This window comes from Apium graveolens, chromosome 7, assembly GCF_009905375.1.
Source record: "Apium graveolens cultivar Ventura chromosome 7, ASM990537v1, whole genome shotgun sequence".
In the NCBI taxonomy this organism is placed as follows: Eukaryota; Viridiplantae; Streptophyta; class Magnoliopsida; order Apiales; family Apiaceae; genus Apium; species Apium graveolens.
This window is the reverse complement of record NC_133653.1, coordinates 150,561,829-150,575,661: the sequence shown is the minus strand read 5'-3', so window position 1 is coordinate 150,575,661 and position 13,833 is coordinate 150,561,829. Positions and strand designations below refer to the sequence as shown.

General features: G+C 39.7%; 1 protein-coding gene across 1 annotated transcript; it reads left to right on the top strand.

The window, feature by feature from the left end:
• The first annotated feature begins 11,189 nt into the window (after positions 1 to 11,189).
• On the top strand, positions 11,190 to 13,537 carry LOC141674119 (uncharacterized). The gene is made up of 2 exons (XM_074480844.1): positions 11,190 to 11,588; positions 13,409 to 13,537. The coding sequence occupies exons 1-2, from the start codon at positions 11,190 to 11,192 to the stop codon at positions 13,535 to 13,537; spliced, it is 528 nt and encodes a 175-aa protein (XP_074336945.1).
• The last annotated feature ends 296 nt before the right edge of the window (positions 13,538 to 13,833 follow it).

Below are 13,833 nucleotides of genomic sequence, written 5' to 3'. Positions count from 1 at the left end.
CATTTGAAGTACCTGTTCTAGTTCTAACACATGCATCAGGATTTCCAATTATCAAATCAGGTGTATGTGATTTAGTCCACTTCCTTGCAGATGGAAGGTTTTCTCTAGATCTGGATGCTCCCCCATGATCCATGCTTTCTTCATTTTCATTTTCTGATACTCCCCCTGAAACTATGCTCTCTGAGTTGGATTCTTCGGAATTTAGATTTTCAGAACTATCAGAACTTGGCTTATCAGAACTTGACGAATTAGAACTTGAAGAGCCAGATGTATGTTCTGATACTTCTTGAGATGTGGTAAGATCTTGAGTATGCTCCCCCTGCATAGGTGCATCTTCCTTTGGTGTGGTTACCATAGTTTCAATAACATCAGAGTTTAATCCATCAGAGTTTACTGTATCAGGACTTAGATTGTCAGGATTTTCAGTATCAGAATTTGAGTCTTCATTTGCAAATCTCAGCTGATCATGATCAATAAAATCTTCAAGTCCAGTAATCTTCTTGTCATCAAAAGAGACATTGATAGATTCCATGACCACTCTTGTTCTCAGATTATAGACTCTGAAGGCTTTTGTGGAAAGTGGATATCCAACAAAGATTCCTTCATCAGCTTTTAGATCAAATTTGGATAGCTGTTCAAGATGAGTCTTGAGAACAAAACACTTGCATCCAAATACATAAAAATACTTCAGATTTGGCTTCTTTTTCATCACTATCTCATATGGTGTCTTTCCTTGCTTGTTAATGAGTGTTGCATTTTGAGTAAAACAAGCAGTCTGCACAGCTTCAGCCCAGAAATAGGTTGGAAGCTTTGCTTCTTCAAGCATTGTACGTACAGCTTTAATGAGAGTTATATTCTTTCTTTCAACAACTCCATTTTGCTGTGGAGTTCCAGGAGCAGAGAATTCATGCTTAATTCCATGGTTTTTGCAGAACTCTTCCATTATCAAATTCTTGAACTCAGTGCCATTATCACTCCTTATGGTTTTCACAGAGTCTTTGACCAATTTATCCAGTTGTTTGACATGATCAATCAAGATAGATGCAGTTTCACTTTTTGTGTGCAAGAAATTCACCCATGTGTATCTAGTGAACTCATCTACTATGACCAAGGCATATTTCTTCTTTGCAATAGACATGACATTCACTGGACCAAATAGATCAACATGTAGTAGATGATAAGGCTCAAGAATTGATGATTCAGTCTTGCTCTTGAATGAAGATTTTCTTTGTTTGGCCTTCTGACAAGAATCACAAAGGCCATCAGGAGCAAATACTGACTTTGGCAGTCCTCTCACAAGATCTTTCTTGACTAGTTCATTTATATTGTTGAAATTTAAATGAGAGAGTTTCTTGTGCCAATTCCAGCTTTCTTCAATTGATGCTCTACTCATCAGACAGATTGCAGAACCATCAGTACTTGTTGAAAGCTTGCCTTCATAAATGTTACCACGCCTGTATCCTTTCAGAACAACTTTGCCTTTAGATTTACTCACAACTTCACAGTGTTCTTCAAAGAAATCAACATGATAACCTCTGTCACAGATTTGACTTATACTCAGCAGATTGTGTTTAAGTCCTGAGACTAGAGCTACTTCTTTAATGATGACATTCCCAAGATTGATATTGCCATATCCCAATGTTTTTCCAATGTTGCCATCTCCATAAGAAACACTTGGGCCAGCTTTCTCCACAAAGTCTGATAGCAGGGCTTTATTTCCAGTTATATGTCCTGAACATCCACTGTCCAGAACTAGGATATTTTTTCCTATTGCCCTGCAATCACAAATACCACTAATGATTAGTTTTAAGGACCCAGACTTGCTTGGATCCTTTGGCCTTATCAAGTTTGTTAAAATTTGCAGCGGATTTAGCATCAGAGTTTATGTTAACATTTTTCTTATCAGAATTTACACTATCAGACTTTGTATCAGAATTTACACTAGAAGGAACAATGGAAACTTTCTTTAAAGAAGGTTTTATTTGATAATAATCATAGTACAAACTATGATATTCCTTACAAGTATAAATGGAATGCCATAAACTACCACAATGAAAACAAGGATTTTGTGGCTTATATCTAGCAGACTGACTCTTAACTCCTGACTTTGAAGGTAAGGAGTTTATGTTCTTATTCTTCCTGCAAAAAGAAGCCACATGGTTAGAACTTCCACAGTTATGACACGTTTTCCTAGGAGCTTCAGGAACAGGCTTATAATTCATTGCTTTTATTCACACCTTCCTTTCCATTCCTATTTTTCCTAGGTGATTTTACCTTATTTGCATTCTTAACATCTTTCAGCTTATGCTTAAGCTGCTTCTTAGTCATTAAGCCTATGTTTACTTCAGTTGTCTTTTCCTGTTTTAGTTTGTCAGAAGTTAATCCCTCTTTAACTTCTGATTTCTCATTATCAGACTTTACAGTTACAAACTTAACAGGTTTTAACTTTGGCTTTTGCATAACAAAAGGCTTAATTTCTACAGTTCCTTTATCATTCTTATCTTCTCCATAACCTAAACCCTCTTTCCAGTTTTCACTACTTAGCAAATTTTGAGTTGTTCTGCCAGAGTTAGTCCAAGTCCTGATTATCTCTCTTTCATTTTCTAACTCAGTTTTTAGAGATTCATTCATTTTTAGCACTTCATCCCTAACATAAAAAGCATCATCTCTATCCTTCTGAGTTTGATGGAACATAACTAACTCTTTTTCTAAGAAATCATTTCTTTTCTTAAAAGCAAGATTTTCAGAAGTTAATCTTTCACATGTTAAAGTTTGATCTCTATAACTAACAAACATGGTTTTAAGATATCTTCTCAACTCATTAATATCATCAGTATGAAAAGCATAAGTAGTCTGAGGTACCTTTGTTTCAGCAGCTTCAGAGCTGCTCTCAGCACTTTCTTTATCAACATTTGCCACCAAAGCATAGTTCTCCTCACTTTCAGAGTCTAAGGTGTCTGTCCAGCTTTTCTTCTTTGTGACAAGAGCCTTGCCTTTGTCACCCTTCACTTTCTTGCAATCAGGAGATATGTGGCCTTTTTCACCACAGTTATAGCATTTGACATTGGTATAATCTCCTCTATCAGACTTTCCTCCTCTGCCCTAAGATCTTCTGAAATTCTTCTTATCAGAACTTGTGCCTTTCCTGGAAAACTTATTTCCCTTCCTGAACTTCCTGTATACAATCTTTGTGATCCCTTTCACCATAAGAGCACACAGCTTCATCATCTCCTCATCAACATCAGTCTCAGTCAAGCTTTCAGAATCTGAGTCATCATCACTTTCAGAGCTTGATGACTCAGTGTCAGACTTTGTGAAAAGAGCTTTACCCTTGTCTTTCCTTGAGGTAGCTGCCTTGGGGGATTCTTCTTCAGCCTTAAGAGCAACTGTCCTTGACTTTCCTCCTTTCCTCTTGCTTCTTTGTTCCATCTCAAGTTCATGAGTCTTGAGCATTCCATAAATTTCATCAAGAGTTGTTTCATCAAGACTGTAGTTATCTCTTATTGTTGTTGCTATCAAATCCCAACATTCAGGAAGAGCTAACAGGAATTTAAGGTTTGAATCTTCAAGATCATACTCCTTATTAACCAATGACAGATCATTCAAGAGTTTGACAAATCTATCATATAAATCAGTCAATGACTCATTAGCCTTTGAGTCAAAGTGTTCATACTCTTGAGTGAGTATTGTCTTCCTGTTCTTCTTAATTGTATCAGTTCCCTGACACCTTGTTTCCAGAGCATCCCATATCTCATTTGCAGTCTTGCAGTTAATTACCCTGTTTGACATTACATTATCAATGGCACTATGCAGTAAGTGTCGTACCTTAGCATCCTTAGCAATTGATGCGATATCTTCAGCAGTATAATCACTCTTCTCCTTTGGTACAGTCTTTGCTGCTTCACCTGCAACTGCAATAGCGAGCTTGGTTGGTTTGTGAGGTCCTTCCTTGATTCTATCAAGATATTCTGGATCTGTAGCTTCCAAAAACATGGTCATTCTCACCTTCCATATGGCATATTCAGATGGTCTCAGAATGGGAACTCTGATGGTTTCATACCGACTTTGAATTTGTGTCTTTGAAGGTTCTTCAGTTTTGGTAGGTTTAGTTGGAGTTTCTGTGTCAGACATGATTGTGTTTGGATCTTTAACTGTATGTGCGTTAACAGATAGGCTCTGATACCACTTGTTAGGTCACACACACTGTAGAGGGGGTGAATACAGTGTAAAGTACAATCAAATCGAACTTTAATATCTCAAGTAAAAGAAAACAAACTTTATTGAAACAATAAACTCTGTTACAGTATGGAACTGTTACCTCTCAGTGATGAACAAATATCACGAGAGCTGCTAGGGTTACAATGAATAATCTTCTCGAATATGATAACACTTATAGTGTAAACCCTATGTCTATGTTTATATACTACACAGTTACAAGATAATCACTAATTGATATGGAATATAATTCTGCTTCCTAAAATATATCAATCAGATATCTTTTCTTCCAAGTATTCTATTCTTCATAGAACTCCTTCTTCATGCATATCTTTTCTTATGTTTATCTCGATCTTCTTTCCTTTAATCAGCTGCTGTCCTTAACTGAACGTCCTTCAACACTTAAGTTCTGATATCCATCTTCTGATGATTATCTCCTGATAATATAAGTACTGATATCCTTAAGTCCTGACTTCCAGTAAGTACTGATTTATCCTGTTTAAGTAAGATCTGAAAACTAAACATAAATCGTATTAGCCATGACATTATCAAATATATATAACATAATCTATGAGGAATTACATCATCTGGGAGACGACTTCATTTGCATTGGTTATGATGTGGACAGGTCAAAGCTTCATCTATGCCATTTGCGTTTATTAGAAGGTCAATAAAGGTAGTCATCACTATGGTTGCTGTCGATGAAACTCCGATGATTGAGAGGATTATGCAAGAAATATCGTGGTAAGATATAGATGTTCGTTCACTAATCAACCCGCGTTAATTCTGTTATGGGCTACTCCACACCAAGAAAATGTTGACTAGCTGACTTCAAAAATCATAGAAAGAGTTTTACGCAGTTCTAATTCCAGGTACTGATTTACAAACCATCTGGGATATCTGAATATGTTTGCCTTATATCTAAAGTTCAGATATAATAGCTTGAGGCTTCCTGGTTACTGTAATGTTCTGTTAATATAAATACATAACTGTAAATGTTGGTAGACATGATTATAGTTAGTAAATAATACTCAATCTTGAGAGAACTGTGACCAAGTATGACCCGAATAGTGTTTAAAGTTATAACTGCAAGCAATATCCCAACTCCAATCCAAAAACCATACGCATGCGGGGAGAACTATGGTAGTTACTAAATCATGGCTTATTGTATCTCTGTTGTGTTAGAAAGAACATTTGATGAAATTTTTTAATTAATAACGTATTAGTTGGACTGATGACGACACAAATGTAACACATACACACACAAAATATTATGATATAAGTATAATGACGTAAAAAATTAATAAAATCATCGCTATGGGAGACAAATAGTAATTTTCAAAATGAAAATCATCCATAAAATATGACCATGAACCAATGAAACCAACAACTTGAAATAACATCCAAACTAAAACTTAAATGTCAAAATGGAAAACCAACTTAAAAAAAATACGTAGTCGTAAAACCAAAGGTGATAGTGGATAAAATAAACCTTGATTGTGTCATTAATGTTGCATTAATTGAATTTGGCTTGGACTACATACAAGGCCCATTTATGAAGGCCCAATAGCCCTGAATATTAATTATTTTCGTAGCTAATAAATATGGGAAAAATCAGTTATTGGGAAGAGTCCTATTAAGGATATGAATCCTTGTGGATCAGCCTCCAAGAGGTCTCATAAGGTAAGGAATAAGTTTCCTACTTCCTAGGACTCCAAAGTCCACTCTAATTCCGAGACTTGTCCACCAAGTCTCCTAAACCTAATCTAATTTAGGGCATCTTATACTTATATAAGGGGCATCACCCCACAGATTAGAACTATATTTTTGACTTGATCATTGGCATACAACAAGGTATGTAGGCATCTTGTTAAGACAGATCGAGTCACGAAACACAAGAGCCGCCAAATCGAGTTTCGAAGCTCACAAACCCTAGTGATAAGTACGACCTAGTTTTTAATCCATAACATTTGGCACCATCTGTGGGAAAGCATAACAACAACCATGGTGAGAATACGGAACAGAAACAACGCCCCCGAAGGAACACCAGCTGGGACAACTCAAATGATTTCGTCAATGGTGGAGATACCCCCACACTCATCTTATGCCTCCACCAAGGAGGAACTCTGATAGGGGAAACTGAGCCTCAGCCACAAGGGATGAATCCTCCGGCTCCTCAAGGGACAAATCCCTAATTTCAGCAGGTACATGCACCTGTGAATTCTCAACCCGTTGGGTATGAGTATTCAACTATTGTGACCACTAACCCCCCTTACGGGATGTCCTATACCCCAAGCTTCGAGGAAGTGGACATGCTAATCGGAGTGAAGCACAAGGGTATACACCCCCTATATACGCGGTTTGTCTCCTATTCTGGAGGACCAAGAATTCTCTGGACCTTACACTAAAAGAGACTCCGAATCTTCGGATGACGATGTGGCTCCAAGAATGAGGCATGCTGGTAAAGAACCAATGCCTGATGCTAACCAATGCCCTAGAAGCACACGGGGGATGAATACCCAAGAAGTACAGGAGAGGATCAGGGCTCATGAAGTTGAGTTCCAAAGGCTGAAGAGCGCCCTGGAGGCGCCCCTGACCCCGAGACCCCCACTACCTCCAAGGAGGAGAAATCCTCCTCCAATCTTAGACCTAGATGGGCCAATACTGAGAAGGGATATTGTCCCAAGGGTTGATCCAAGTGATCTTATGCCCCTACGGGATCCTGATGATCCAACTCCACCATTCACTGAAGAGATAATGAATGCACATATCTTAAAAAACTTTAAGATGCCCATCATCAAAGCTTATGATGGCACTGGAAATCCTGCTAATCATGTCAGAATATTCTCCAATGCACTGTGGCTACAGCCTGTGAACGGCGTTATTAAGTGTCGGGCCTTTCCTCAAACTCTGTCGGGAATAGCTCAAAGGCGGTACAGTCATTTTCCTCCGAATTCTATTGGGTCCTTCAGAGACCTAAGTCAAGCTTTTATCAAGCAATTCATCAGTGGGAAAGTGTATAAGAAAAGTTCAGCATCCCTCATGAGCATTGTGCAGGGAGCAAAGGAGTTATTGAGAGACTATCTGAACCATTTCACCAAAGAAGCTTTAAAGGTCCCAGACCTTGACGACAAGGTAGTTATGATAGCACTGCAGCAGGGAACTAGGGATGAATTCTTCAAGATGTCATTGGCCAAGCGCCCCCTGAAAGCATGTTACAGCTCCAAGATAGGGCTGGGAAGTATATCAAGGTGGAGGAAAGCATGAGGAAGATGGTGGTGTATAACGAGCCCGCTGGTGGCAAGAAGCGAAAGACTGATCTAGAATATAATGCCAAGGACAAGTATCCTAGAACTGAGAAAAACGCTGATTTAACCTCAAAGAAGGGAGGACCCGGAGAAAAGTTCACCGAAGATGCTAAACTGAATGCTCCTAGAAGTCAGATCTTAATCGAAATTAAAAGAGATAGGGATGTTCATTGGCCTAAGCTCCTGAAAGTTGATCTTACTAAGCTAGATAAGAGCAAATATTGTCGTTTTCACAAGGATGCTGGTCATGACACCGATGAGTGTAGACAACTGAAGGATGAAATTGAATTCCTCATTCGAAAAGGAAGGCTGAGCAAATATACTGAAGATGGAGGAGAAAAGAATAATAATGGAAGAAGGAACTTCGATGATCGCAAAAGGGATCAAGATGATTAGGGGCGAAATCCCCAACCCAGGGGACCGGTGATAAACGCAATATTTGGGGGACCACGACCCCGAGGGCCAGTGATAAATATAATCTTTGGAGGACCGACCGTTGTTGGTTCATCTAAAAACTCGAGGAAAATATATACTAGAGAAGTTATGCAAATTGTTGGAGAAGCCCCGAAGAGGGCTAGGACAGGAGTAACAATGACATTTGATGATCTTGATTTAGAGGGTGTCAAATTTCCTCATGACGATCCTCTGGTCATAACACTGATAATATGGAATGGCCAGGAGAAGAGAGTCCTTGTAAATAATAGAGCTTCGGTGGACATCTTACTCCATGATACCTTTATAAGGAGGGGTTATAATGATTCTCAATTAACCCCAACCGATATGCCAATATATGGTTTCGATGGAGTCGAGTGCCCCGTGGAGGGAATAATTAAGTTGCCCCTGACTATAGGTCAGGAACCAAGACAAGCAACACATATATAGGACTTTGTAGTGGTAAAGGCTGGATCAACTTACAATACAATCATGGGAAGTTTCCCACCCGGAACGGGATTGGAGAAGAGAGAAGATATCAAAAGATTGGAAGGAGTTATGATGTAGCCTCTCTTAGGGGTGATGGAGTTGGGGGGCAGGTTTTGCTTATTAAAGATCTGGATATCCGCGAGAATGACGAGAAAAGAGGGAAGCCAGCAGAAGACTTGGTTCCGATCCCTTTGGCTCCCGAGGATCTTAAGAAAGTAACTTTCATTGGAGCATCACTAGAGGGGCCCCCTAGAGGGAAGTTGGTGAGGTTTTTACAAGAAAATAGTGATGTATTTGCATGGTCAGTAGCTAATATTCCTGGCATAGACCCAGAACTGATCACTCAAAAATTGAACGTAGATCTGAATCGAAAGACTGTGAAGCAAAAGAACAGGAGTTTTGCCCCTGAGAGGTAGGAGGCAATCAAGCAAGAAGTAGAAAAGCTTTTGGAGGCTGGTTTCATTGAAGAGATACAATTTCCGGAATGGTTAGCAAACCCTGTAATGGTAAAAAAAGCCAATGGAAAATGGAGAATGTGTGTGGATTTCACTGATCTGAATGATGCATGCCCAAAGGATAATTTCCCGCTGCCAAGGATAGATACATTGATAGATGTGACCGATGGTCATGAGATGCTGAGTTTTATGGATGGATTTAGTGGATACAATCAGATTAAGATGCATAAGGATGACATCCCAAAGGTATCATTCATCACTGACTTTGGTGTTTTTTGTTATCTTGTTATGGTATTTGGTCTCAAGAATGCAGGAGCTACCTATCAAAGGTTGGTGAATAAAATTTTTAAAGATCTTATTGGGAAAACAATGGAAGTATATGTAGATGATATGTTAGTCAAGAGTCTTGTGAAGACTGACCATATAACCCATTTGAGGGAAGCCTTTGAGGTCCTGAGATACCACAAAAGGATGTTAAATCCGACAAAGTGTGCTTTCGGAGTGGGATCGAGATAGTTCTTGAGATTGATGGTCTCTAATAGAGGAATCGAGGCCAATCCCGATAAAATAAAAGTTATCATTGATATGGAACCACCACATTCCATAAAGGACGTTCAGAAACTCACTGGAAGAGTTGTGGCTCTAGGACGATTCATCTCCAAATCCGGAGACAAGTGCTTGCCATTCTTCAAATCCTTGAAGAAAGTAAAAGATTTCATATGGACTAAGGAAAGTCAAGAGGCATTTGAAGGATTGAAGAAATATATGGTTCAAGCCCCGTTGTTGGTCAAACCAAATCTGAATGAAACTTTGTACTTATATTTGGTCATTTCAGAAAATGCCTTGAGCGCTGTATTAGTTAAGGAGGAATTTAAAGTTCAGAAACCCATATATTAAGTCAGTAAGATTCTGCACGGAGCTAAGTTGAATTATTCGACTATCGAAACATTTTTCTTTAGCCCTATTGATAGCTTTAAGAAAGTTGTGTCCTTACTTCCAACCTCATAAAATTGAAGTACTAACAAATCAGCCTTTGAGAAACATCATTCACAGTCCCAAAGCTAGTGGAAGACTGATTAAATGGGTGATATAATTGGGAGAATTCGACATCAAGTATAAGTCGTGAACGACAATAAAAGCCCAGGCATTGGCTGACTTCATGGTGGAGTGTACCATACCCAACCAAGAAGTCGGGGGGGGGAGGAAGATACTGTACCTCAAGACACGAAAGGTAATAAAGAAGACGAAGAAGACGATGCTAAAGAGAAGGAATACTGGATTCCCTATTTTGATGGAGCATTAAAAACAAATTCAAGTGGAGAAGGACTTGTTTTACAAAGCCCATATGGGTTCTTGATTGAATATACTATGAAGTTAGACTTCCCAGCCATAAATAATGAAGCTGAGTATGAAGCTCTGATAGCTGACCTCGGCCTAACAGGGACATTGAGGGTCAAGAACTTGAAAGTCTGTGGAGATTCGAAGCTTGTCATATCCCAGGTCAAGGGGGAGTTCGAGGCAAGAGATGAAACAATGACCAAGTATGTCCTCCTAGTGAGGGTCGTGATGACTCAGTTTGATGAATGTCATATTGAGCACATTCCAAGAGAGGAAAATGCTAAGGCAGATGCATTATCTAAGGCTGCCTCATCAAAGATAGAGAAAATTTCAGGAAGTGTGTACTTCCGCATTTTGAAAACATGAAGCATTGATGTTAAGCTTGTAGCCCCTATAGGGCTGGGGACATCATGGATAGATTCCATTAAGTCCCATATTCAAACTGGTTGGCTTCCGAATGATGTGACTAAAGCATGAAAATTGGTCGTGTGAGCACTAAGATATTTCTTGATTGATGGGATTTTGTATAAAAGATCTTATGTGGTTCCTTACTTAAGATGTCTCAGACCTGATGAGGCGCGTTTGGCTCTCGAAGAAGTACACGAAGGTAATTGTGGGAAACACTTGGGGGCAGAGCACCGGCTCATAAGATAACTCGTTTAGGCTTTTATTGGCCAGAAATGATGGTTGATGCCAATGACTATGTGAAGAAGTGTGATCATTGTCAGAAACATGCACCAGTTGTTCGAAAGCCTCCTGGGATGCTGACTTCCGTCAATCTCCCATTCCTTTTGCTATGTGGGGAATGGATATACTTGGACCTTTTCCCATGACCACTGCACAAAGGAAGTTCCTGATTGTAGCTATAGATTATTTTATGAAGTCAATTGAAGCTAAACCTTTAGTCAAGATCACAACCAAGCAGGTTGCACAATTCCTGTGGGAAAACATAATGTACGGATATGGAATCCCCCGTATCCTGGTCACTGATAATGGAACACAGTTCAACAATGAAGAGTTCAGGAAGTATTACGAGGAGAATGAGATCGAGTTACGGTTTAATTCCGTAGCTCATCCACAAGCCAACGTGCAAGTGGAAGTGACAAATCGTATAATTCTAAATGGGCTGAATAAGAGGATTGAAAAATCCAGGAATAATTGGGTGGATGAGATACTCCAAATACATTGGGCTTATCGGAGTACTTGTAGAGTCACTACCGGAGCAACACCCTTTATGTTGGCATATGGAGTTGAGGCAGTTGTTTCTGTGGACTCGTCTCCCAGAATCCAAGCATACAATGCTAAAGAAAATGAGGAAGGGCAAAGGCTAGCCCTGGACCTAATTGATGAAGTACGAGATGAGGCACATGCCAAGATAGTGGAATATCAGAAAAAGGCTTCGTTCTACTACAACTTAAGGGTGAAAGAAAGGTTCTTCAAACAAGGTGACTTGGTTCTTCGGAAGGTGGAAGCTTCTGGTGTGGGTCAGAAGAGAAAACTCGCCCCAAATTGGGAAGGACCATACAAGATCAAAAGTGTTCAAGGAAGAGGTAGCTATAAGCTGGAAACTATGGATGATTTTGAAGTCCCGAGAACTTGGCACACTCAAAATCTAAAAGTCTATTATATATAAGTCTGATGGGAAAGATGTTCATTTGTCAAAATGGCAAATAGGTTGAAAAGCACCTAGAAGCTTTCCTTGCTTAGGATTTTATGTTTTATAAGACTATTATTTTCAAATTTTAGTTTTACCAAGATTTGTGTAACGGATGAATCCCAAGAGTTTATGAAATTTATAAAATTTCAAATATGTGGTATTAAGTTCCTACAACACACAAAGTTATAATAAATAAACCAAGTGCATGAATTCGAATAAAAAAGCATAAAGTTCGATAAATAAAGAGAATACTACATGTCCTGATCATAAATAATAAAGCCACGCAGGGCCAATAATAACTCTAAGGGGCAGAAGTATTCTCGGCATCCATATCATCCCCTCCACTCTCACTCAATGTCTTAGCGGTGTTGGTCTAAGAAGAAGAAGAGCTAAGATCTGTTGCAGCAGGTCTGGAAGACGACTCTGGAGGAGGGAGAAGCTGATCCTGTGGAATATCGTCCGAGACAACTACGCGGGTACGGAACCTTTGTAGTAAGGTCTCATTATCGGGGTACACGTAGTCCTCCGGGTTTATATCAGGACAAGCCTCGTTCACGGTCCCAAGGGTCGTGTCCCAACCAGTCCTTAAAAACCCGGGAAAGACTGAATCATCCCTAACCCTCATGGACTGAGCAAACTCATCCGTGTCCAAGTAAGCATCAATAACTCTGTCTTTCTCCACCTTCAGAGTAACTAACTCAGTGTTAGCTTCCCTTAGCTCCTCCTCCTTGCGCTTCATCTTCTTCTCCAGCGTAACATACTTCCTTTGTTGCCTCCTGAGGGCGTTATCTGCGTTATCCGAGGCTTTCTTCTAGGACTCGGCTTGTCTCAAAGCCACTTGGAAATAAGCATTGGACTGAAACAAAATGATAAACAAAGTGTGTAAGACAAAATAATGTTACAAGTATATATATAGAGGAATTAAAAGGGGAAGGCCCTTATCGAGGATAGAGATTGGGCACCCATAAGTTTTATCCTCCCCAAGTCTGGACCAGCCACAATATCAGTGAAGTCCTTAGGTTCACGGAGTGATAGGACCGATATCATGCGTGCTTCATGGAACCAACCACGGTATCTTTTCGACGGAATCCCCAGAGAGGCTGGAAAGCGCCAGTAGCTACAGAAGCAGGAGCAGTTGGGGTTTCAGTCTCCCCAGAAAAAGCCTCCACCATGGGCTCTTTATGCTTCTTTAGAAAGCTAGGCTCCGTTAGCTTACCACGGGGATCCAACCCCACAAGCCTGGCCTTTTTCATTCTTTCTGTTTCCTCAACAACAGGAAAGTTCTCAATGTTGATTTCCTTGGCGGCTGTAAAAATAAGGGAAACACAAAAATAAGTGGTGTCAATAATACATGAAAGAAAATAAAAATAAGAAGGGAAGAAAGAAGTACCCTGCGTAGAGACTGAGGAAAGTCCCACTTGAATCAAAGAAAATTCCTCTAACAAGGTCCAACTCGGAGTCTGGCCATTATCCTTTATAAGCTCATTATATATGATAGTTTCCTCGGGAGACAGGTGGATGGTTTTAGGGCTGCCATTAGTGACCTTCCCGAAGAAGGATCTAAAGAGTGTGCCCCAGTCACCATTCTCCCATCTGTGCCCAACAAAACTATCCCTCCAATGCTGGTTGTTATCAGGGATTGAAGCACTGTTGAAGATTTGTGGAGACTTGGGTCATTGTCTAATATAAACCCAACCGGGTTGGGCACTAATGTAGCACTGATATATTTTCCTAAATACAACTACTGAAAGGTGGAAACCACTCCTAAGACACAAAATCATGAAACAAAGAATATTTCTCCAGACATTGGGAGGAAGCTGACAAGGATTAATTTGTAAATCTGCTAAAAAGTTGGAATAAACTCGTGAAAAGGAAACTTAATCCCCGTAGTAAGGGCGTCTGCATAAACAAACAAGGTATCGGGCTTCCAGTAGCATGT

What these genes read in the sequence shown, in the direction of transcription:
- LOC141674119 (XM_074480844.1), top strand. Translation starts at nt 11,190, where the DNA reads ATGTACGGATATGGAATCCCCCGTATCCTGGTCACTGATAATGGAACA. An exon ending in CCCTGGACCTAATTGATGAA is followed by an intron (nt 11,589 to 13,408) that starts GTACGAGATGAG and finishes CTCGGGAGACAG; the next exon opens with GTGGATGGTTTTAGGGCTGC.